Genomic DNA, 26,326 nt, shown 5'->3' with positions numbered 1-26,326 from the left:
GTTGGAAGTACCATTTTGTCATCATTGAACATAATTTTTCTAGTTAGATTAATCTAATTATTGACATTAAAGTGTAGTGACAAAGCAATAGTTTTAATTTAATGCAGTGTGTAAATAGTTAAATCTGAATATGATACGGATATATGTACCAAAGAAACATTAAGATGGCCGAAAAGCACAATAAAGAGTAATTTGGAGAGGAAACACCCTGGTTAAAAGAACAGCTGTATAACATTTTTGTCTGAGTTATGTAAGTGAAGGCCACTAATAATTAGCTTATCAATAGCCTCGATGAAGTAAATATGATTTCATCCAATGACTTTTGTGGAATATGCGATGGTTTGTCAACCACAGCAGTCAAAAAAAGCATAATATTTTTCTTTCAAACCCTAATTACTCCACAAGACCTATGATATTTGTCACCATGCACTGTAAAGTTTCAGAATATTTATTTTCAATTTTATCTCCAAAATAAACAAACTAAACCACCAAATCGAACCATAAAAGTTGATTTGGTGATCTGTTTTATTCTCGTATAATTTGCTTTCGGTTTGGTTTCTGCCAAGTATCCGGTGACTTGGCTCTTCTTATCTATCGAAGAAAAGGTACACTAACCCCCTGAATCGACCACTGACCACTCCTGTGTTTGAGTATGAAAAAGCCCATGAAGCTGACTATCCATTTGGTATACTATTCATTTGTGTTGCAAGATAGATGAACAGTAGCAACTTCAGAATTCCACAATATGAAACAAAAATAGAATAGCATAAGTGGCATTTACCCCAACAGCCTACTTTGTTCATGAAAAAGGTTACCAACAAATCTTATGGTTGCAGTAGTCCCGTAATAATAGAAAACTAAAGAAACGTATTGAAATATGTTCAAATAGCTCACATTCGGCTTAAAAGAATCTTCTTTTTCCTTTTCTACGAAAACCAAGGAATAACTGAAGCAAAAGGGACGAAAGATCAAGGAAGACTCACCCTTCTTGGCGAAATCCTCCGACGCGTAACCGTCCGCTGCGGCGCCGTCGCCAGGCTCCGGCCTGTCGATTGGCGACGCGCCGCCGTTGGATCCGGCGAGGAGAAGTGCTCCATGCTACCGTTCTTCCGGACGAATCCGTCGAGCCGCACAACGAAGAGCTTCACTCAGTGGTTGGAGCACGTCCGGGAGTCGTGGCTAGTGTGGCTGCGTCCTCCTCGTTCGCAGCAACCTCCTTCAGACCTCGATTTCCAAATCCTTAGGGCTTTGGACCCGAAGAACAGAGAGGATTGGGAATGAGAGAGATCGGGGGAACAGGGGACAGAGAGAAGCGAGGGCGGACGCAGATTTGTAGATGGTATGAGGAGCGTAAATGATTCCTCGACTCTTTTATTCTTACCCAAGTCATCCCCGTTATATGGTTGGATAAGTGAAGATGGGCCTACACCGAACCGTCTACGAAGAGAGAAGCATTAAGCATCGTAGAACGTATGTCTCCTATGAAGCGATAAAGGTCCGCTGAATCGTCTACGTGGCGAGTGACTGCGACTGTCTACCGCTGTGGTGTGGAAGATGACAAACAGCATGTAGTGACGACAACATTTGTACCGTCTCTCTTAGAACGTACTTTCTCACCTGCGGAAAACTACCAAGCATTGTTGTCGGTTTAGCTTTGGGGCCCAGGAGCGGAACCTGCGTTTCGTCCTATAGAGGTGCAGATAGACACATAGGTACCGATAATTAGGGTGCAAAAATTATCGTTCCTCTATCTATCTGCACAGAGCATATCCATTACACCTACGCCGCCTTTTTGCATATATGAAAATTTGAACTATTATTGAATACAAAAATTAAACAATTATCTAAATAACGTTTATATATGTTTGCTTATGGTCCCATAAATTTTAGACTATGGTCTGTCAATAATGAAGAATTTAATTTAAACGATGGGATCATCAAATATTGTTTAAACAAGCAGTTTGAGAATTCCTCTGTTGGTGGGCTCCATCTGAAATCAACCTGAGAGAATTATCTGAGTTTTCTTAATTTCTCATATTATAATTGAAAATTTGAGATTTCACTCGAATGTAAAGAGTATTTATACATATTTTTAGGAAAAAAATTATTTTGATCACTCTCATCAAGTAATCAAATCAGTTATTTAAATCTATGATTAATCCTCTACGAAGATATAAGAAAATAGAGATTTGTTCCTTATATGCTTCTACCATGATCTTCTATTTATCGTGTCTCTGCAAAATTAAGTTTTTATCAAGGATGTTTAACGACTTGATCTCTGACAAAGTAAAAATCGATAACAATATGTTTCATATGTAAATAAAATACTAGATTAACCTATAGGTACGTGACAGTGATATTATCACAATATATTATATATGTAGATTTGGAGTTAATGTCAAGTTCTTATAGTAAATTGGTGACCCAATTGAGTTTTACAGCAGTAGTGGTGATGGCTCGATATTCAACTTCAATAGTGGTCTTTGTGACTATTTTTTTTTTCTTAGAATTCCAACTGATCAGATTTGCTTCAAGAAAAATAATATATGTTGATGTAGATGTTTTATCATCAATGTCATATGCACAATCAACATCGATGAAGGCATGAAGATCGAAAATCCATTTTATATATCATAGTACTCGTTTTACCATAAACAAATATATAATGGAGGACTGATGTATGAATTATAATAATTTATTAACTATAAATGAGATATCTCGACATGTGAGAGATAAATACTATAAGGAGCTAAGTACTTATCAGTATTATATGAGATCTATAATAGGACTATCGTCATATAATTTAAGTAATTTAATAGTAAAGAACGGGATGATAATTTCTTTAACATTCTGTAAATATTTTATATATTTTATTTGAGACAGGAAAAGTTTCGGAAGATAGTAAATATTATTTTCACTCCAAAAAATAACCAAAGGTTCACGAAGAATCGATCTTAATCACTTTTATTACTTGCACGATCATTTCATTTCTTGCCTATGATCGGGACAGTTCTTCCTCTCATTCAAGCATCCAAACGCAACCTAATTCATTTTTCATCCTGATCAATACCTCGTCAAACTTCTGTTCTTAGATCTTGAAAATTGAACTGCTCAACAGTGTTGGAACCTATTACAATAAGACAAATGTGATACGTACATCTCCAGACTTCGTATTATATGAATCCAAAACATTATTTTATCTCACCCTCGTGATGCATGAACTATTACTTTGTATGATATGACAAGACAGCCAACGGAACCGCAATGACGCTATTTTTCGTGAGCAAAATGACAGGAAGATGTCACACTTTCAGTATCGGCAATCTTCTGCGTTTGCAGACACGCCAAGCAAGGTATATAGTGTCTCCAAAGTCCAAGTGGCTGATGTGATCACACAATCCCAAGGGCATCGATCGATAAATTACTGGAGCTTGAAACCATCAAAAGTTAACCTGTGTCTTCATTTGATCAAGCGACTTTGGGCATCACATGCAGTAATTGTGGCGGTCTTTCTGCGTGAATGACCAACTGGACTGTGCTTTTTAGGAAGGTGGATGGAGTCTTCCAGCCATTTAAAGCTAGTAGGCATCATCTGCAGGAAACCCGGTGGCAGACACAAGCATGGTCGCGGGCGCCAAGAAGAAGTAACCAGCAGAAGAAGAGCCTGCACGATGCTGCTACTGGAACTGGGAATCTGGATCATCCCCTTCACCCTCGTTCTTGCACCATGCAGACGACTGGTGCTTCTGGTTTCGAGGATTCAAGGCTTTCGTGAGTGCGTGTTGCGTTCGCGATCCACATCTCCGGCCATCTGGAGTCGGTTGGCAAGGCTCAACACCATGACTTTCGTGATATAACGTTGCCGATGGATCTCGAAAGATTCCCAGCCTGTGAGGTAAAAGGTTTTTGTCGGTGTGTTCTTCCACCTTGTCATGTGAAATGCTACAAAAATGTTGTTGATCTAATAATATGATCCTTTCTCGCTTACAAACCTCTCCTTAGTGTCGATGGCAACACCCATTCGATTCTCCTGTTCAAAAACTTGCAAATGGCAAATCCATGCAGCAAAAATTTCGATATCTATGTGTATTCCTAATGGAAGACTTCTTCTCGTCTTTCCTGCGAAATCAGTGAGCACCCTAATCACTAGAAAAAATTGCAAGTAAACATAGAACACGTTGCTGTTTTCTCAAGCAAGGAGAAAGAAGAAGAGTTCTATTCTGTTGAGGGAAAATGACATATCATCTCGTTGATATATGGATCATACTCGAAGAACACTGTTACATGGCTGTGCCAGGATGGAGAAACTATGGATTGGTGTTTCCCGTAACTTTTGGATCAGTTGGCGTTGCTCATACTTACATGTGAAAGGAGAAAGAAGTTGAGGAAAGATAGTTGAAGATTGCCATCAGATAATTTTTGGAATATTGGTTAATGTTTTTAGATGAAGTCATAGAACTCATGATGAATGATTCAACAACTATCTAATAATTTACAAAACATGATCGTGATGATGGAAAATTATTTTTATGCTGATTGTTCTCTTCTCCTTACTGTTATATGCAATTGAAAAGATGACTTTGGTAGCAAGGATGGATCATGGTTGATGATGATAGTGTGATGATGGTTGCACAGCAGAGTTGGTTAAGGTGAGACTGTTGTGACTGCTGGTTGAAGCTTGGCCACACCTACCATGGCATGGGGGAGGGGAATGGAGTGGTAGTTCCCCATGTCATCAACACACCGTGATAATTGCACAACTCAAAAGGCCAAGCAAATGATGCACATAGATTGGTAGCATCTTTGGATTCACGAGACTGTTCAGGGTCAATGCACACAACTCGGTCAACTCGTGCCACTTTTGTGGAAGACAAAAGAGGACCAGTCCTTTTCTTCATCTTAAAGTTCTTATCGCTTGTAATTTGTCACATTAGATTCTACCAGAGGGGAAAAAAACCCACTTTGTTGGTGATATTTTGTGGAACTACGTGGAAGCATGAATCGGTCAATGGTCAACCGGAGGAAAAGCCCTGTGTTTATGGTGTTCAGTGACGCGTGGAGACGGAGAACAGTGATGGAACTGTCGAGACTGAACTTTTGGAAATAAGAACAAATCATTAATCTGAACAGTCGATGGATTCAGTAGCAGCATTCATGATTGCAAGAAATGGGGAGCTTCTGACACAGGTCATCATTGCCGCAATGGAGAGGGCACAAACTACTATATAGTCCGTTCCCCCATCCCTTGCCGCATTACATTCTCCAAGGAGAAGAGAGCACCCCCTCCTCCGGTCTACTCTTCTCTTTTTTCGGCTGCTTTCTCTCCTCCATCTTTTCGTGTGGTGTCATCTCAAAGAACTCCAGTGACGCTGAGAATACGCAGAGGAAGTAGAGTGACAAGTGAAGGAAGGTTGTAAGCAAACAAACACAGCGATGATGATGATGGAAAAAGAGGATCTAGCACTAAGCCTTGGCTTAAACACTTCCACCAATTACTTCCCTCCTAGGCTCAGCCTCATGGCTCCTTCTTCCTCCTCTTCTTGGCCAATGCCAAGCCATCGCCTCCTCGGTCCTTCAGGTACTGTTTCAGCCTTGTTCATTTTTGACTCGGTAGATCTGATGCTGCCGTTTTCACTTTTGCTAAAATCTATCGGTAAACAGTGACACGTTACATCTTGGTTGCAGGTGGATCAATCTCGAACGTGGGTGGAGCAGGAGAGACGCGACCACTATTGACAATGATCGACGTGAATCGGGCGCCGTCTGTGGCTGCGACAGCAGGAAAGGTCAGTGAGGAGGAGGAGGAGGAGGAGGAGGGAGGCGCGTCCTCCCTCAACAGCGCGGTCTCAAGCGTGGGCGGCAAGCGGGCTGAGCGTCACGCCCTCGCTGGGGACGACCACGACGCTGAGCGAGCCTGCTTCAGGGTAGTCAGTGACGAAGAGGATGGCGAGGGCTCCCGCAAGAAGCTCCGTCTCTCAAAGGATCAGTCCGCCGTCCTCGAGGAGAGCTTCAAGAAGCACAGCACCCTGAACCCCGTAACCCTTTCTCCCCTCTTCCTCTCTCTCTCTTTCTCTTCCCGTCAGTCCTACAACAGCGAATGATACGAAATGGTAGCTGCGTAGATAATGTTCCCGTCTCTGTTTGGTGAGCAGAAGCAAAAGCTAGCATTGGCCGAACAACTCAACCTGCGGCCAAGGCAGGTGGAAGTCTGGTTCCAAAACAGAAGAGCAAGGTGTTCAACATGCATAGATCCTCATTTGTCTTTATATTGTAGATATGAGAGTGACATTTAAGGATTAAACCGAACAATATTGATGGGGTTGTTGCAGGACCAAGCTGAAGCAGACGGAGGTGGACTGCGAGTTCCTCAAGAAGTGCTGTGAGAGCCTGACGGAAGAGAACAGAAGGCTTCAGAAAGAAGTCCAGGAGCTGAGAGCCCTGAAGCTGTCGCCCCAGCTTTACATGCAAATGACCCCTCCCACCACGATCACTATGTGCCCTTCCTGTGAGCGTGTCTCCAATCCAGCCACCACCTCCTCGCCGGCCAACCCGCAGCCTTCGGAGCACCATCAGTACAGCAACCATGACCGCCAGACCGCCGCATCATGGGCGCCGTTCCCGCTTGACCCATTGTTTCTTGATTCCATTCCTCAGCGATCTTAACCACTAATCAGAGCAGCACCACCATGGTCGGTTGATCAGCACTGTTGCACTTCCATATCTTGCAATACTGTTTTGATCCTGCCGATTCACTTATGGGACTATGATATATATATATATATATCTCCTGTTGTGAGCTTTATGATGAGTTATTTCCCAGACAAAAAAATCAAAGACTAGATCTTCTTTTTCTTAAAAATATCGCTTTTGGAATGTCAGATTATTATGTATTTTCTATTGTTTGTGTTCTACACCATTAACATGGAGGCTTCTTTCCGACCACATCAACATGGGGCACACGACGTCGCTTTGACTTGCAGATCCGCCGAGCTTGTGGGTCCCAAACATTGCAACGAATAGAGAAACTCCTTTCTTCCGTTTGGCGCGTCATTGGAGACAGGTAAGCGTGAACGGAGGAACCGGCGGGACCCACACGATCTCTAACGTCTATACAATCTTCTCCACCGATCAACTATCGTTAGTACTAATTTGTTGCGCCGATGAGGGGTGGCCGAGAAGGTCAGCTGGTGGTTGTTTACTGGAGGGAAGGAGCGACGAGAAATCAAGGAGAGAGAGAGAGAGAGAGAGATCGCTTCTTCGATCCAAGTCCACGCAACCGGGGATTGCTTGTGGCAGAGGAGGACTCCTCCCCGGATCTTGAACAGTTCCCTCCACCGTCGCAAAACCCTAGATGGTCTTCTCTTTGTTCTTGATTGGAAAGATAGTGGACAATTTGGCTGTTTGTTTCGACGCCGTTGCTTCTCTTTTTCTGGATTGTGAGTTTAGGCTGAAAAAATTGGTGTGGATATATGTGGATTGAGGAATTAGGAGATGAGGACTGCGTCGGAGGATGATGAGAGGGGGAAAGGTTGGCTTGGAGGATTCGTGGCCCAAGGACTGGGTTTGTGGATGCGAAGAGGGGGGCTGTGGGAGTCGAGGCTCGGATTCTCTTCGACACGACGCTGATGTATAATGTTGTACGCAAAAGAAAGGAACTTGCGGACTCGGGAGCGAATGTCCAACAGAAGGTTCCTTAACTCCTGTATTTTGTTATCTTTGTTGCTAGTACTTTGGTTGTCTTCCGATAAGTTGGAACCATCATCATACTCCATGGTTATTGCATTTTTCTCTATATGATATCAAGTAGCATGCCCTTCTTACTGAAAATGTATTTCTACTTTGGTCACTACTTTTATGAACTCATAAAGTGTTCGTTTTGGTATTAAATCTTTGGTTCTTCTGAGTAGGCTCATGGGATAGAACATTTGCTGATGCCAACAAGAGATTACCTTTTTGCTTCATCACTTGGAGATATATGCCAAGCTGTGGACTTCATCCATTGTAAGCGCCACCATCTCTTGCTCATTGTGAACACTCCAATATTTGTGATACCCTTTGAGACGTCACAAGTGTTTTTATTTACATTATCTCCATTATTGGTACTTGATTTGTCATGAGGCTCCTGCTAAAGATTTGCATGCCATAGTCATGAATACATTTTTGCAACTGTCTTTTGAATTTGTAAAGTGGTTAACTAAGGTTCTTGCAGTTGCAGTTGAGATGCATTATCAATTTTATTCTTATGTTTTGGAATTGCTTATGTTGTGAAATACTTTTTTTTAATAGTTGTTACTGTTAAGAGTTAGAATCACAAATGTACTTTCTAAAATTTGTCCAAGTCATGCTCAAAGTGTATCTTTGCACAAAAGTAGCTGCCATGCATAAGATGCCAGCAAATGCAGGTGGATTACTGTCAAGAGTCAGATGCCAACATTTAATTATTGAATAAGAGAATCATCTTCTTGTTTATCTTCGAAATACTATGGTCCTTATTTTTCAATCTCTTTGCTCATGTTTCATTTCTTCTTGTTGTAATGTGGCACTTTTGGTTCTTCATCAATTTTTTTGAAGAAAATGCTATGCGTAGGAAAACTACTTATGTTCATTGCAAAGCTGGTCGAGGACGCAGCACAACCATTGTTCTCTGTTTCTTGGCTTTTCCAAATTTTATTTAGGAAAGTTTTTTATGTTTCGTATGATGCAATGATCAGTATTAAATATCATTTTATAGGTGCAAAATAAGAACATGACACCAATTACTGTAGTATACCAAAACGTCAAATTGACCAGGCCCAGAGTAGTTTTAGCCTCTTCACAGTGGAAAGTAAGATTTGTTGCTCGCAAGCCTTTTATCAGATAGCATCTTTAATTGTCTTGATAAGCGTACCTTCAAGAGTGCTCGAGTTGCTCGAGCAGCATGATAAATGGAGAAAAACCTCTCTTCTCATTAACTCGATTCCTGTGAATTTTATGTCTTGCAGGCCGTCCAAGACTTCTACCATCTCAGGGTGCCAAAAAATGGAAGGTTCATCTATTCTGAAAACCTTGTTGTGAAGGCACAAATGCTTCTTTTCTCTAGAAACCTTGGAGCATTTGACCTCGATGGGTATGACGGGAGCATTGAAGCAGGCCGTGTGGGCAATGCTGTGTGGGCAGAGCTGAGGTTAATGTACAGACTGCAAATCGCTAGGCAAGCAGCAGCCCTTGCTAGGCTCTCGCATTTCTGGATCAAATGGCATGCACACAGGAGCAGCTCAGAAATGATCATCGCTGTTTACTGAATCAGCAAATAAGCCGACAATTCCAGTAACACTTTTCGTTTCCTTGGTTTTGTTTCCGTCCACTCAACGGTGATGCAAATGCTGTATATGGATAAATGCTACTGTGTTGTGTTGAGTGACTTCATAACTACAGTCATTATCTATTCCATTTATGTTATTCCCCTGTTTATCGTAATCATGAATTCACATTTCTTTCCCATGCACAACATCTACGTTTGCTTGAGTTCTTGCTAAGAGAGGACATGCTAAAGAAAAATTATCTGAGATTAATATTAATACGGAGTTTGTATTCTCTAACGAACACACCTCTGAATCTTGTGGAGGATACAAAACATGTAGCATCTGCGTGGTTGTAGAGGACATCGTGACCGTACCGAAACCACTGCTTTGGGGAACTTTAACACCGGAATCTTCTGGGGTACCTAAACCCTAACACCCGAATCTTCTTGTTCACGCAACAAATATTAAGATTCGATCGCTTTCGTCCGCTCGCGGCGTGCCTCCTCCACGAATGACCAAAACACGGCCTAGAACACCGGACAGTCTACCTCCAGCAAACCAGAACGCTCCGCGTGTGACCCACCACGCTAACGATGATAACCCAACCAGTTTCCCCTCGCCCCTTAAGTCTTCCGGCGGCCATTTGCTTCCCCAAGGCATCCCTGGGGTTCTTCCCCCTTAAAAGTTCCATCGAATCCTCCTCCCAAGAACGGAAGGTACCACTTTTTGTTCATTTCCTCCTCCTCCTCCTCCCACATCCGAAGCTTCCCGTCTCTGCATTCCTAGTCTAATCCTCACTCCAACAACAAAAAAAAATCTCTGTTTTCCCTTTGTTTTAAGGCAAAAGTGAAGTCTTTTTCGAGGTATCGCAGCTAGATCAAGGTCAGAAAGAAGGATATGGGGAAGAACCACGGTGCTAAGGTCTTTCTTGGTTTATCCTGCTCGTTTCTTATCCTCCTCCTCTTGTACGCGTGGCATCATTGTTTTCGGAGGAGATTCCTGTCGAGAAGAGCGAAAGAAGGTTCTTTGGAGGACGGCGGCGCAGTTCGGTACGCGGTAGAGGAGGAATTGGTGACGGAAGAGCTGATCAAGTTCGCCGGTTGGGAGACTTTGACGGCTCACGACATCTTGGACGCGCCGGGGGAGGTGGTCGCCAAGTCGAGCTATGGGACTCTTTATCGGGCGTGCATTCGGCGGAGCAAGTCGGTGGCTCTGCTCCGCTTTGTCCGGCCGGATTGTATTGGGCGGATTGAGGAGGTGCTGCCAGCGGTCCGGATGCTGGGGTCGGTCCGGCACCCGAATCTGGTGCCGACGGGGGCCATGTACGTGGGGCCGAGAGGGGAGAAGCTCTTCGTGCATCCGTTCTATGCTTCTGGAACTCTTGCTCAGTTCTTAAGAGGTTTGATTTCTGTCATCTTTTTCATCAGTTTTGAACTATTTTTTGGGTTCATTTGTGGCATTTAAGATTGCAATGTAACTTTAAAATCATTTTTAATCAGGATTTTGCATGAGTTTTGTTATTAGAATAGTTTTGATATGCATTGTACTCCTTTTTACGTTCTTTTGTGTTTATCTTCTGTTTTATATATTAGCTACTTGAATATTTTCTCTTAGATTTGGCATTCGAGTTATATGTTATGTTCAGTGATTGAATTTGGAGAGGCAGAATTGTCATGCATTTGTCAGTTTGTAATTCATTTGGACCAGAATCTTGTACTAAGAAATAAAACGGAGGCTTTTTTAGGGAGAAAAAGAGAATGATTTGGAACAAATGGTTGACATATGCTACAAATTTGGGTGTTGAAGATTTAGGTCTTTCCATCTTATATATAGATAGCTTTTGTGCTTGGCTATATTATTTGGTTGTTCTACACTTGGTTTCTCAAATTGTTTGGTTCGGTATACATAGTCCTTTGATTCACACTTGAGTTTTACTCATGGAATTTAACAGTTTCTTCCATTCACAGCCGGTGTTGCTGAAGCACACAGATGGGATATTATCTACAAATTAGCTTGTGGTGTCGCAAGGGGGCTTGACCACCTGCACAATGGGTACGAGAAGGCCATAATCCATGGCAACCTCAAATCGAATAACATTTTACTTGATGCTGATTTCCAGCCTCGGCTCTCAGATTTCGGCTTGCACATCATCTTGAATCCCGCAGCTGCCCTAGAGATGCTTGAAGCCCCGGCATCCCAGGGTTACAGAGCACCTGAGCTGATCAAGATGAAAGATGCCAGCAGAGAGACCGATATCTACGGTTTGGGGGTGGTATTTCTTGAAATGCTCACTCAAAAGGACCCCCTCACCAACAATTTCTTGCAGTCCAAAGACCTTCATCTCCCCACCTCCCTGAGAATTTTAGTTCTTGAGCATAAAGTCTCGGATGTTTTTAGCTCCAATCTCCTAGAGGATAGTATAAATCAGAATTCCACTAATGAAGAAGGTTTACTGATGCTGTTTCAACTTGCAATGACTTGTTGCTCTCCTTCACCTGCTCTCCGACCAGATATCAGAGCAGTTATCAGGCGGCTTGAAGACATCGGTAGATGATGATCTTTCATCTGGTAGTGATAACTGCAGTGCTGTAAGTTGTCTCGTCCATGTGCCAACAAAAATGATTTAACTCTTGGAAATAGCAAACATTTTATGAGATCCACTTTTATAGGTGACAGTTCCATGTGTTTGTTTAGCAAATTTGCATCACTTGTGAGCTTTGGATCGGATATCTCAGCAAGGGTCAGAATGGTGGATTCGCTGCATGGACCATATGGTTGTCGAGATGTGCATTAGCTTTATTACCAGGAAACATCATGCATGGCTCATGGTGATTCCACTTGATGACTTTCATACTACCACTTGCACATCTGACATCTAAAGTTTTCCCTAACGGGACCGGGAGAAAAACATCGAACTACAAAACACTTCTGAACCTTGTTTTTGTTGCCTTCTCTCTTCTTTGGACAAAACAATCTGGAGATGCATCATGATTCACCATTCACCGATGGTTTAGATAGATTGCAAGGATATGAAATCAACAAAATCCAATGATATCAATTTTTGTCTCTGATCAGAGGCTTCCGGTGTGGTACATCTGGTCTTTAGTGTCTACTTTACAGCTGATGCATTGAAGAAGAGATCATGTGATCGGGATTTGTTGCTTTTGGCCTTCTAAAAGTCTTAATTTGCATTTGGCTAGATGTGCAGGGACTTGACCTTCACTGCCACTTAGTAAAGAGGATTGGTTTCGGGTGGACGCAGCCAGTTGGAAAGTACAGCATTACAAAAGCACATTGCAAGAACTTCTTTCTGTTGATGCAGGCTGTCTCTGGATTTCATCTTTTCAATTCCAAGCCATAGGAATTGTGGATACAACTCACCACACCTGAGAGAGCATACTGCCAGAAATTATTCTTGACAGTAGACACATGATCCATGGTGTGCCAGATTTGCAGATTTATATAAACTTACTATAGTCTCACTCTTGATGTATATAAACTCACTATTAACAATTGAGATGTTCACAGTTGCAGATTTGTCTCACCCTTTCCAAAAGATGTCCTCATTGATGCTTGCTTTTCTTTAGCTTCATATAGAGTGTAAGAATGGTCCAGCAGTTGAGCTTCACTTGTATTGTATAATCTAGTGGGGTAGTACAGACTGCCCACTTTGGAGTGGAATAAATGTAGTCTTTGGATGTTGAATGATGGCTGTAACTTTATACCAGAATGTATGCAGTGTTTGGTGGATCACTTCATTCGATGGCAACAACATGTGATGTGTTCACAGAAATTTTTTATCCCAGCATACTGGTCTTTCTTGTGTTCAAAGAACAGAACTGCTTGTATCATAAGTTCTCTGAATGAATTAGCACACACCTATTTGATCCATTCAAGGTCCAATCATCTGAATCTGTTTCCAACATAAGTTCTCATCCCCTACCTGCAGCTCAGATGGTTGCAGTCTTCCCAACAGTGAACTCTCTGAGAAGGTGGAAGGAGATTGATCTAACAGGAGACCCACACGAGCTGAACAGGACACCCTGTCACTTTCTGCTTGGAATCAAACTTGAGCACATGATTGTCGTGCATCAACTGTACACTGATGGTGATGATATGTCTGTCTGGCTACTAAATCCAATCCTTATCTACTGGATCAGAAACATGTTGGAATGAGTCCATCAGCTGAGCTCTCAATCATTGCAAACAACTGGTGATAGGCTGAGGTCCATGGGCCTTTTAGATGGGACTTGAAGGGATCTCACAACACTCATTTCCTCCATCGATGCATCGACACGCAGTCCTCTTCCCAAAATGCAGGATTTGGCTGCGATTCGAAGTAGGCGTGAGTGAACAAAGGCTGACAGTAATAAGCTCGACTGTCCCTCACCTCGATTAAAGTGGTTTCCATTGCCATTCAAACTATCCTCACGCAAACAGGCTTCCGTTGTTCCAGTTTCCATTACCTTGAACACCGCCCCACTCCATCGCTTCATCATGCCAAAAATCTCAAAGCTGTCGTCTTTCCCGTGGCCTTGTCCCCCACAAGCTCCGAGCTCCACGACTTCTGATGATGATGATGCTAAAGCAGTGATGGGTTACGCGAAAAGAAACTCCTCTTTACCTTTTTGGCTCAAACTTTGGTTCACCTTCTGACCCTCTTCTTCATCGAGGAGCTTCCTTCCTCCGGTTGGAGAAGAAGAAGATGACCAAAGTAGCATGCATAAAGGTTAATTGCATGCTTAATGAGTTATCCTCGCAACCAGAGCCAGTAGTGATGGGTGGTGCATGTTTGTCTGTGACAACAACACTGTATTCATTATTCTGGTCCATTCCATTTCACTTCAGTACAGCATTCTGATGGGGGGGGGAGTGAATCACCTTTGACTGCACTTGCCATGGTTTCTGAAGGCCTTCAATTCCATCACCAGGCCTCTTATTAACCAGCAAGAGACCTGCTTACTGTTGAGTGTGCACAATAACAAGCCTATGATGGATCTCTACCTGCAACTCACATGCACCTGCCAAAGAGGAAGACTGTGAAGGCGCTCTTCCTGTCTTCAGAAAGGTGGCAAAATCAATAGAGGAGGATTCGGAGAGAGTTTGCGCACAGAAGCTCACAGAAAGCAAAAGAAAAGGCTTCAAAGGACTCCAATAAGCTTAGTCTATTCCACATGCCATTTCCATGGCGCTGTCCTTCTTGTCCATTGCGTGTTTCAGATATCTCATTGACCACCGTAGAAAGTTCTCAAAGGGATGGGCGTTGGCTTGTTGATGTCATGTCTACCGACGAATCCCTCCTCCATGCAATTTGTGTGGACTGTTCCTGCACATGACATGAGAATATGATTGCATAGTTCTTTAGCTGCAAATACCATTTCAGAGGTTGGATTTTATTCTTTAGCTGCAAGAAGATTACATCAAGTCTGCTGGAGCAGTGTGTAGCCAACTAAGTACAGTGTTTGTGGCTATGTAGTAATAGGTTTGGAATGGGTCCGAATTGGCAACAGCATCCTCCCCTGCAAAGTTGAAAGACAATGGAAGTAATGTTAGAATTTGGAGTCAGATGAAGAGCATGAAAGAATGAATACATGCATACACATTAATTGAGAGGAGATGTTAATGTTTTCAGTCTCTGGACCCAAAGAGAAAAGGTCAAAGCTAAGTGCAATAAAGAGGTGTAAATGTAACAGAGAGCAGTTCCAGGAGAGAGAGAGAGAGAAAGAGAGAGAGAGACAGAGAGGGGAACCTCTCCATAAGATCCAGTATGAATGTATTAGATATAACTCCTAGTCACAACAAAATCTAATGCAGAGCAGAGCAGAAGCATAAATGATGCATACATCACAAACAGGACCACCATTTCCTCTCCCCGCCCCCAACAGCAGCATCCCACCATACTAACTCTCGTCTTCTCTTCATCTTTTGTTTGTATCATCTCTTATATGCTCTCCTTCCCTCTCTGCCATTTTTGGCTGTCATAGCCGTCAGCGTCGCCGTGACATGGCGACCGGGTGGGTCAAGTCCCTGCATTGCAAGTCTAGCGCCGTGGAGGACGTCGTCTACCCCCCGACGCCGTCGTCCAAGAAACCGCTGCTTGCCTCCGTCTCCTGCGGCAACTCCTCTCACGCCGTTAAGGAAGTCGTCTCCCTCGTCCCTAAGCGCCCCTCGTCGGCGTCGTCCTCGTCCTCGTTCGCCGAAAAGCACCGGTCCAAGACGAGGGCCAAGCATCACACTAGACCGAGGCCCGCCCGCCCGTCCAAGCCACCGCAGACGGCGCGGGTTCTCGTGGGGCCCACCCACGCGAACCCGTTCCCGACGCTGGCGGAGCTGCCGGCGGGCCACTCCTCGCGGCGTGTGGTGGAGATAATCTTTAGCTCGAGCTGGGCATCTTCCTCCTCCTCCGGCAACGGCGGCGGTGCCGCGGCTTTCCCGGGCGAGATCGAGATGCTCTTCCGGGTCCACAACCCGGCCCGGACGGTGGTCCGGTTCGAGGAGTACCGCGCGGCGGTCCGCGCCCGGGCACACAACGACGCGCGCTGCGCCGCCGACGGCAACGAGATGATGCGGTTCTACTGCGGGGGTGGCGCCGGGTGCGTGTACGACGCCGGCGTGGCGTGCGGCGCGGTGTGTTCGGCGGGGAGGAAGGTGGAGGGGGTCCGGACATTCGCGGGGAGCGGCGGGGCGCATGCGTACGGCGGCGGCGGGGCCGGGGCCGGGCGACAGTCGATGCTGGTGTGCCGGGTCATCGCTGGCCGGGTGAGGGGCGAGTCGAACCCCGACTCGGCGGCCGAGTCGGTGAGCCTGGGGAACGGAGAGCTTGTGGTATTGGATCCCAGAGCCGTGCTCCCCTGCTTCCTTATCATCTACAAGCTCTAAACCTAACCATTAACGATTACTTCCTCCTCTTAAAGATTTCTCTTCCATAAAAAGAAATCTCTTCTTTCTTTGTGCCGATTCTCTAACTCGGTCAACCGACTCGGTGGTCTCTGGTTTTTCCAAACAGGTATAGAATTTTTGTTCTGTTGCCCCTTGTCTTCTTTCAAGTTTTCCATTTTGCTCTTGGCGTGCTCGAGTGTGTCAGCTGTATATTTGTGTGCGTGTTGTAAGAAGCTTCTTCGTTTGTTGTTGGATTTGTTTGGTGTGGTTTAGAGGATTTGGATCTGTCTGGGGACAAAAGTGTGGACCAGTGTGTGTTTCTGCCAAGCTTAGGAGAGCCAAAAATCCACGAAAAGAAGGATCCAATTGTTGAATTACACTGGTCAAAGCAGATTCATCTCGGTAACATATATATATACATATAGTTTGTTGGATCTTCTCAAAACAATTCTATGTTGATGGGAGGAAGCTTGGATGATGATGATGATGAAGATTAGATATGTTAGGCAAATAGATGAACTTCTTCTTTCGATGGCCAAGCTGATCCCCCACTGCATCCATGGCAGGCATGGTCCCTACTTGGATTTACTCAGTGACAAGCATCTTGCTCAGTAACTCGAGGAATCCAATCCAGCTTTTGTCCAAAGGTAAGCATGGATGGAGTGTGGATTGAAGTACCGAAGACATTCTAGCCAGTGAACTCACTGCAACTTGCTGCTCAAGAACCAAGTCATGGAACAGAGTCCCCTGGCAACACTTGGAATCAAGATACAGAATGCTTTCCTCGCCTCAAGGTAACATGAGATTGCTGTGAAACCAAGGAAAAGTCCTTGGATTTCATGTTTGTCATCGCAGGATCTTCTCTTCGAGGAAGTGGAATCGATGGATGCATCCATCACCTATAACCTACAACAGGGCCGTGACTCAGTTTCATCACTGGCCTTTACTGAGTGGGGTGGGGAACACTATTACCTTCCTTCTGACTCTTCTGCGAGAAGACTTGCTGACTTCCGGAATTAATAGCTCACTCTTGAGTTATCATCATTTATGAATCGAGGGGACCAAAGGCTGCCTTTCCTGCCTGCTGCTTCATCTTTGATCGCAGGTCTGTCCTCAGTCAAAAGTCATTGCGATTCTGATGATCTCCGTTATAGCAAGGGCACCATATCTTCTGGATGTTAGGGAATCGAGTGAGTGAATGTAGGAGAGACGGAGACTATACATGTCGTTGAAATCCTGACACAAATTTGGAGTCAGGTTCGTGGGTTAGTGGCACCAAAAGTTGACTTGAAGCATCGTCCTGTATATTGACCCAAACTAAGAACGAAGAGTTGGATCTGTTGTGGGCTTTTAACAGAGAGAATAAGCTCATAGCTCGCATTCCAGCTAAGAAGAGCCTCTTTTATGATCAATCTGAATCATACAAGCACAAATTAAGCTGTGCAATTAAGAAGAATCAAGTTTGATCACATGAAAAAACACTTGATGAGCTTTAGTTGGGTCTTGTCAAACATTGTCAAGAAAGGATATCAAACAATCAACCTATGTTCTTTAAGGTCTTGTCAGAGTCAGAATAATTAGAGGCTCTTAGTTGGGTCATCAGACTGTAGGGATTTGTGGTTCTCCAGGGTCAGAGAGAGAGGCATTCAGGTACAGGGTAGTGATTACATCAGCCTATGGTATCTCTGGACTTGAGATCCGGATCACAGACAACCCCTCACAAGCTCCATTGACCACTCCAAAGAGCTCGAGAGCACCTGCAGCATGTTGAACGTCAGCAGAGAAAGGAGCTCAAGATGAGCTACCTTGCTTACCATGAACACCATGCTGCGTTCATGGACTACAGAGTGGTGACTCAACGCCCTACACGAAGAGCGCCGCGCAAGACGCGACATGTGATCGCCTCTTCGGCTTTGCTTGCCACAACGATGCACCATGACCTGTTCTGCTGTCTCAATCTAGCTAAACATTGGGCTCGTGTGTCACTGCCAAGGTCGTCTCTCAAATCTGCAACCAGGAAATCAAGCACGGAGCACTGATATCAAAGACCAAACACCTCTCTCTCTCTCTTTCTGAAGGCGTGCTGCAGAAGCCTTGTTTTCGAAGTTCTATGAGCTCAAAATCCCAAGGCACACGGAACACCTTGATCAGCATCTAATACTTGGCATCAAATCGATCATATTCCTGCTGCGCTGCAAGTAAAAGCTCTGAGGTCTCTCGGCCTCCTCCTGATACAATAATCACAATGATCCTTTCCAACCACTCTTCACAGCTTTTTCCTCAGAGAAGGGACGATGTTTATTTATAGGGAGGACCGGGCAAGTGGAACGGTGGAGTAGGTTTCGAATTCCGAGGTCAGGAGACGAAGCGAGAGAGAGAGAGAGAGAGGGACGTCTTCTCTCCATAGTTCAACACTGTTACGTATAGCAGTACCTTGTTGCACAGCTGCAGACTGCAGGGTGGCGGAATCGACGTTTACTTTTTCCTGGGTTTTGATGGCCGTCGATGGATAGACGGAAATGTATGGGTTGTGGCAATGTTCTCAAGAAGCTGCAGACCAGTTTTAATCCAAGAGGAGAGAGAGAGAGAACCTATGGGTCAGCTCTGAAATCCAACTGTAGAGGTTTGGGTCACCTGCAGCTTAATTTATGGGCTTCACTCCTCTTCTCTCTACCACCCCTTCCCTTACTGCTATTTATCTTCCATTTCCAGACTCCACCCCCAAGTACTCTCTCTCTCTCTCTCTCTAAGGTAATCATTTCACCTATCATCACCACCCTCTCTCTCTTTCTCTCGGGTCTCTTCTCTGTTCCCATCCGCAGACTGAAATCCGAGACTTGAGGGGGGGGAGAAAGAAGGAAGAACGAGGAAGCTTTTCCTTTGAGGGGAATGTCGTCTGGCTCGAGGCGTCCATAACATGAGATCAATAGATCTTGTATCTTCTTTCCTCTTCTTTTACATCTGGGAGATCTCGGACCAGGCTTCATTCCCCCCAATCACAGCTTCCATCTTCATGGGTAATCTTGACATCCATGCACAGGTCTGCCTTCTTCACCTTCTTGTTCTTGATTGCGGTTTCCTTTGTGCTGTTCTTATTGCTATCTTGGTTTTCTTGATTTCTGATCGTCAAGGAAAGAGAAAAAGGATTGGTGTAATGATGGTGGATCTTGACCAGCTCTTTCGTTCTGTCTTCTAGGAAGAAGAAAAAAGAGTTTCATCATTACCTTATCATTGCATTCAGAAAGAATGGATCTTTCTTTCTTTCTTCCTTCCTTCCTTTTTCCCTCTTCCTGATGTCAGATCTTATCGATCTTGTTAAATATAACCCTTATTTGTTCTTCTCATCCGGTTTCTACTTCACCAACCGATGGTTTTATCTTCCAAGTTAGCAGATGGTTATCAACTAGACAACAATCCATATATATGTTGAAATGTACATCTTCCATCCAATTCTTCTCCGTCTCTTTTTTGGTGCTTCTTGTGCTTCAAGTAAAACCATACGAACACTTATCAGGTCGTAGTCGATCAAAATCTTTCCCATCTTGATAAGTGTTCTCGAGTCCTTTTGCTTTACAAAGGTTTCATCGCAATATACAATAAGAACACTGTTGACTCTTCTGATGGGCTGTCAAGGTGGAAAAACCAGGAGGTATTACCCATCAGTTTGTCGTGAATTTTTTGGGTGCCATCTCACACTGTATAGTTCGTTTTCCGAGATCCACATAAACTTATCAGATCTTTGTGATGTAAAGCACTTGTCATCTCATATGATCTGATAGCTGTAAGCCTGCACTCGAGGATTCTGGAAGCCTGCGTGAGAGCTGGCTTGCAGCATGATCAAGAACGAAGGAAACACCTCTCTTATCATTCACTTGTGCAAGTTTCCTCGCAGCGATATTGTGGAGATCCAATCACACACTGGTGTTTAGTTCCAAACAACACAAAGATGCAGAAAAGAGAGACACATACGAAAGCTGGGGGAATAGAATACGTGCGGCATTGACCTGTAGAAGGTAGGGATCATCACTTGAACGGCTGTTCAGCTTGATGGAGGCTTAGGGTTCATGAGGTATGTATGGGTCGATGGGTCTCTTAGGGTTTTGCTTGGGAGGAAAACGAGGAACACAACAACAGTAGAAATTATGACTGCGTCAACCTCACGCCTCGAAACCATAAAGACCAACGTCATGCATTGGTTCACATCTCTGACTCCCATCCATCACCTGACAGCCTTTCTCTTAGGGAGAGTCTTTCAAAGTGTAATATTATGTTAAGAGTGTGTCTCCCAAATTTAACAGCCGATGCGCTGTAAACCTCAATCATATACACTTTAACCCTCTAAACCTTTAACACTGACCCCTAAAGAACACCTTATAAACTAATCCTTAGACTCTAATCCTAAAACCTTACCACATTTACACCCTCCACGTTAAAAGAACAGTGTCTCAGGCCTGTACATGTACAGTCTATTTGTATAGTAATAGATCAACCTCAATAGTAGCTTGAAGAGTTTCCAATAGTTAATATGATAAAGTATATTTTAAGGAATGATATGAACAATCTGCACATTAGTATTGGTTTATATTAGGGTTGATAAGTATTTTTGGATTATTGAACATGACAAGAAATCCTAAGAATGGAAAGGTTTCCTTTTGTGCAAAAAATACATATTAAAATTAAAATTTGTATATTTTATGAATACATATATATGAAGAAAAAGCTTTGAGTATTCCTTTAATTTCTCTCTAATGAATTTAGATATATTAAGAATAAAAGATGAAAGAAATTGTTCGGGATCTATATGTGTGGATATACAAAAGGGCTTATACTTGAATTGTGGTTAGTTGAGTAGAAGAATTTAATTTTTATATACATAATATAATTAATTTTAAATTAACTATTCGGTTTATTATATGGTTTGTTGATTTTTAAGTATCTATACTTTGACTTCCAAGTCTTCTCTCCTCCAACAACGGAAGACTTCTCTTGTGCTGCGTAAGACAATTGTTGCTCAAATTTGGACTTCATTACGCACAGGAGTATAGCAGAATCAATCAGTTTGTATCTGTATCAAGATTAGCTGCACAACATGTAGTACCAGCACGGACTCATTCATCTTCCTCCAAGGAAGCAGAATCAATCTTCTTTCTGTCACCAAATCCCGGTGGAAGCTTTGCTCCCTCACCTGAGGGCACATACTTATGGATATAGTCCCCGCGGATGACATAGTAATCTCCACCTTTTCTTATGAGCTTTAAGTCCCTGAGGTGCAACATCCAATGGTTTCGTTCTGAGCATAGAAATGAAGACGGGCTGTAGAGAGACCTCACTCAACAAAGGATGAGAAGAGAAAACTTACAGGTCAAGCAGATCACATCGGTCGTGCGCTTCATAAACATCCTTCCAGGATTTGGAACCCCTCGGGGCATAAAATACAGCATTGCCGCTTCCCCATCTTTTCTTAAAGAGTCTATACCACGATGCATCATCCTCAGATGCCTGTCTCACTGCATAAACGTCCTTCCAGGATTTGGAACCCGTCGGGGCATAAGATGCAGCACAGTCGCTTCCCCATCTTTTCTTAAATAGATCGGACCACAGTTCATCATCGGATGCCAATCTCCTCCACTCTCTGCACACTACAGTTTCCATCGCCATGAAGAGTGTTAAAGAAAATTAACCAGATGGATGAGATTAGCAATTAGAAATTAGGTAGAAAAAGTGCATGAAAGAGAACAAAGATGCGGCTTGTGCACTGAGTGCACTCCAGAAATCATTATTATGAGAAGGATAACTTCCTATCAATTCCGAGGACATGAATATGACCGCAACAAGATACGTAGATCTATTGAGGAATTCATTCCGTATGGAGAAAGTTTCGATGAAGAAGAAGAAGAACGAAAAGAAAGAATCAAGCAAGAACCACGAACAAGTAGGGAGCCGAGGACGGACCGTGGGCAGCTGCGGCAAGGGAGGTGCAGTCCAACAAGCGAAAGATCTCGAGGCACAGATTCTTCGACAACCTCTCCATCCCTAAAGATCTCTCGGTGCCACCACCACCAAGTTCTGTGAGGATTCCAGAGAGACGAGGAGAAGACGACGATGATGGCTCCAGCAAAAGTCAATGGGACGTTTACCCACTTCATCTTATGGGGCATTCCCACGCGTCATCCACCTCTTGGATGGAGCGCTATGGGGTCCAAATGGCCACGAGACACGTAAAAAGATACCTAAATTGGAAATTTTGCATTTTTAATCCGTTTCAAAAGTATCTTTGCCCTTTAAAATATGCGACTCAAATAGTAATCTCCCTTTTCAAAATTTCCAAATAGTGACTCATATTTTCAAAAATATTAAATTATTCCTCCTTTGTTTTTTTAGCCAACCTAATGACAGGTCTATAGGAGATGGAGCAGTATGGGGCCCAGATGACCACGAGACATGTCAAAATAAAATACTTTGGTAATGACAATGGCAACAGAAGTCAAAGACAAGAGTTTTGCAGTGTTGAATATGTGGCTGAATGCTATAAAAAATACCTTACTTCAAAATATCTTTGCGTGAATTTTCTAAATTATAAAAAAAAAATTAATCTTTTTATTAATTTTTTTAAATCATAAATTTTGAGTGTAATTGGCACTCTTAAAATGTTGAGAATGAAATATTTAAAGAAAACATTACTTGATTTTTTAGAGGATATGTTGGTCTTTATGAATCTTATTTAAATATATGTGCCTCAATTTTTGAGTTATGTTGTGAAAAACCTTAATAGTTTACTTTTATGGTTGATGACATGATGTCCACGAAGACACCCTCATTTGTAATCCAAGAGGAGATAATGTTGCCAAAGCGATTATGAGGTTATCGCATGAGAGGAAATGGGTTGTCGACACTCAATGATGTTGTCAACAAAGATGAAAGGATATCGTCGTCGTTTGCTCCTAAAGAGGATTAGAGGACTTCAACGTCGTCGAAGTAGAGCATAGGAGTTCATCACCATTATTTGTCATCGGAGAGAAGCACATAATCATTGACAAATGTTGGTTGTCATCGTCTATATTAGGTTATACTCGTTCAGTATAACTATCGTATCTCGAGCCTAATTTTATTTTCCTTTACAAATACATGCTGATATGCTTGCACAGAATCACAACTCAGAGCATATATAAAATTAGTAATCACTTTAATTAAAATAAATTTTAAATATTCATAAATATTTATGTTTTACAAAGAAGTTTCAAGTCTTAATGGCTAAACTAAAAATGTATAAAACTCAAGATCCTCCATGAACTCTACTAAGTAATAGGTAATGCTCCTCCCTACGCCGAAATCTGTAATGTGTTCAAATGACTACTCATGAAAAACATGAATAATAAATAATTAAGAAAGTGATTATTAGTACCTCGACACATCTTCAAAATTTTTTGGCACATTGTCGACTCTTCTATCATGTCATACGAACTTTTGAAACTTCATCCGAATTTTCGATATATCATTTTATTCTCCGACATATCATTCAATCATTTAGCATATCAATTTTGTTATGACATCCAATCTTCTGTAGTGATATTTGATCCTTGAAACACAATATTTGAACCTCTAGCACAAAGTCCGTTCCTTAGCATATCGATTATTCCTCCAGTTTGATGTTCAATTTTTGACATGATAATATTTCGATGTGATGTTTGACTCTCTAGGTACTATTTGATTTTCTAAATCTATGATTAAAGTATTTTTTATGTCTATTGTCTCAAAAATATATTAGTTTATCAAACTCATTAATTGATTTTATAATCAAAATCTAAAATTAAAAAAGATGAATCCATAAGGTGACTTTGATCGGTACAACATATTAACGATAAATAAGTTGACACTTTTAGGAACGAGTCAACATAAGAGGGGGGAGGTTAATTAGTATAGTGGATAAAATCATCGATTTTGAAAATCTTTCGTTCAATTAAAGTCTATTTCGGAAATATAACTTGAAATTGAAAGCGTATGGAAGCGTACTGAAGAAGTAAGTAAACCAGTTTACAGTATGTAAATGGCAATAATAAAAATGCAAACCAGAGAAGTACATGCTAATTTTATAGTTGTTCGGTCGTCCAACCTATATCCACTCCCAATACCTCCTATAATAAGATCATCAGCTTCCACTATTGATCTTTCTTAAAGGGCAAAGATCAATCACCCCTTTATAGAACTTTCACAAGTGGTTCACGCTCCTTTTACAAACTTTCACACTTAGAAACGATGGAGGTGGACTCTCAACTTTTGTAAGTTATTTCACTATAGTTTTGGATCAGTTCTTATCACTTCTCTTGCTTTATCGGTTGAGAAGTATGGGGTATTTATAGCTCTCAATTAGATTCAAAATTGGAGCCAAAAAAGGTGTCATCCTGGGTTTCCCAGGTCCTAGCGGTACCACCGCCTAACAGTCTCGGAGGCTAAGTCTGGGCAGTACCACCGCCTGACACAGTCTCGGAGACTGTGCCATGACAATGTCACCTATTGGGTCATTGTTTGGGCCTTTCACTTGACCTAACATAGCTCAAACTTGGGCCCAACTGCCCCTAATTGGGTTAGCCCAATTATTTCCTAATTATATACTAACTAAGAAATTTAAGGTATACAATAAGCTAAATAAGTCCAGTAAGTTTATGTTTCTTCCGACGAACTTTCGATGATCTCTCGACAATGTTCCAACGGACTCTTAGCAAGCTTTTGGACTTCATGACGATCTTCTTGACGAGTTCCGATGAGCTTCTTTAGCAAGCTCCTGAACTTCTCGGTCAATCCAGTAGAACATTTGACAAACATCCAAACTTCCGACGAACTCTCGAACTCCTAACGAAATCTCGTTATTAACTTCGGAACTTCATTTTGCATTATGCTTTGATCGCTATCATAGTTAATCCTGCATAATTAAAATCTACTTAAATCTTAGACAATTATTACAAAGCTTGAATCATATTGTTCAGCATGTCATTGATTCATCAACACTTCGTCTGATTCTTAGGCGAATCGTCCTCTCTTGCGGCCGATTGCCCAATCGGCCAATTGACCTCCGCAACTTCGATTTTCTTAGTGTAATTTCCGCTCTTCTTGGCCCGATGCCCGAACTCATGGCCTGAAGCCTTCTACCGATACGTCGACCGATCCTTTGGCTCGATGTCCAATCTTCTGACATGTTTCTCTCCGGCCCAATATGATTCTTCCTACTTTAATTGTCTCTCCCTGATCGAAGCTTTATGCGTGACTAAAAAAAAATGCATATCAAATCATAAACACTATCAATTAGTTTCATCATCAAAATCCGAGATTCAATCGATACTGTTCAATGGGGCAAATTTGGTACATCACCTTTTCGAGATCATTGTTTTTAAAATTTGAAAAGTAAGGTTCATGTTTAGAAAATACTAATTTATTAGGGTATTTTTTAAGAGACTCGCCCATTCGCTTTGTTACTCGCAATTTGCTTAGATATGTTTATATTGCCATTGGTATATGGCTTCTAATGCCATCCTACCCCTTCTTATTTGCAGCTGCAACAGAGTTAATGCCGTACGTATCATCTCTTCTTGAACAGTGAGCATCATGTTTGAGACTGTCGTACTTCACGTGACCGACACGAGACCAGTAGGAGGGTTAATTACATATATTACTAATGTATTTTGAGTAATACATGAGTACGGCATGTCTTATCGATTTGCCGTGAAACATCTTATTTTATTTACCATAACATTATCGATTTTATTAATAAAAATATAAAAATAAAAGATAAAAAGATAATTTTAATATTCTGATTGACGATGACAGATAACATCGATGATGGTGGACTATGTCATCATTGGGAGCCAAAAGTAATTGTTATGGATGAGGAGAGTAACGGTGAGAGGTAATGACTGTTATATATTTATGTTGACGCCCACGTACTTATCGAACGATCCTTTTATACACTCCACATCTATGTCAGCACTAATGTAGATGTCAAATGACCCTTTTGTCACTTTACATCGACATCGACATCGATGTAGTTGTCGAGTAGCAAAAGGGCCGCTTGACATTTGAATTAGTGATCGTTTTATCGCTTAGTAATTATGTCGACATAGATGCGGCGTGATGAAAGGGATGTTCAGTAAGTGCATCGATGCTAACGCAAATGC

The 26,326-nt window shown here is 42.4% G+C and overlaps 3 protein-coding genes and 1 long non-coding RNA gene across 5 annotated transcripts; all 4 read left to right on the top strand.

Annotated features, from left to right (window-relative positions):
- Positions 1 to 3,562: 3,562 nt before the first annotated feature.
- On the top strand, positions 3,563 to 6,926 carry LOC135603218 (homeobox-leucine zipper protein HAT4-like). Its single transcript, XM_065094301.1, has 4 exons — positions 3,563 to 5,578; positions 5,686 to 6,035; positions 6,153 to 6,232; positions 6,330 to 6,926. The coding sequence occupies exons 1-4, from the start codon at positions 5,434 to 5,436 to the stop codon at positions 6,661 to 6,663; spliced, it is 909 nt and encodes a 302-aa protein (XP_064950373.1). The 5' UTR covers positions 3,563 to 5,433; the 3' UTR covers positions 6,664 to 6,926.
- Positions 6,927 to 7,147: 221 nt separating this feature from the next.
- Positions 7,148 to 9,472, top strand: LOC135612791 (uncharacterized). Its single transcript, XR_010487104.1, has 3 exons — positions 7,148 to 7,688; positions 7,908 to 8,001; positions 8,982 to 9,472. It is a non-coding gene; the product is annotated as an uncharacterized LOC135612791 (long non-coding RNA).
- Positions 9,473 to 9,899: 427 nt separating this feature from the next.
- On the top strand, positions 9,900 to 12,986 carry LOC103975899 (putative kinase-like protein TMKL1). Of its 2 annotated transcripts, none has more exons than XM_065094300.1 (3): positions 9,900 to 10,680; positions 11,249 to 11,869; positions 11,951 to 12,986. In XM_065094300.1, exons 1-2 carry the CDS (start codon positions 10,179 to 10,181, stop codon positions 11,833 to 11,835), a joined length of 1,089 nt encoding a protein of 362 aa, XP_064950372.1. In that variant the 5' UTR covers positions 9,900 to 10,178; the 3' UTR covers positions 11,836 to 11,869; positions 11,951 to 12,986. The 2 variants fall into 2 exon arrangements, with proteins under 2 accessions (XP_064950372.1, XP_009389300.2); XM_009391025.3 differs by having other exon boundaries at positions 9,916 to 9,997; positions 10,122 to 10,680; positions 11,249 to 12,986.
- Positions 12,987 to 15,017: 2,031 nt separating this feature from the next.
- Positions 15,018 to 16,308, top strand: LOC135612788 (uncharacterized). Its single transcript, XM_065109464.1, has one exon. It carries the CDS (start codon positions 15,285 to 15,287, stop codon positions 16,158 to 16,160), a length of 876 nt encoding a protein of 291 aa, XP_064965536.1. The 5' UTR covers positions 15,018 to 15,284; the 3' UTR covers positions 16,161 to 16,308.
- Positions 16,309 to 26,326: the final 10,018 nt, after the last annotated feature.

The sequence above is a fragment of the Musa acuminata genome, chromosome BXJ1-2 (assembly GCF_036884655.1).
Source record: "Musa acuminata AAA Group cultivar baxijiao chromosome BXJ1-2, Cavendish_Baxijiao_AAA, whole genome shotgun sequence".
Lineage (NCBI taxonomy): Eukaryota > Viridiplantae > Streptophyta > Magnoliopsida > Zingiberales > Musaceae > Musa > Musa acuminata.
This window is presented reverse-complemented; position numbering and strand designations above follow the sequence as displayed.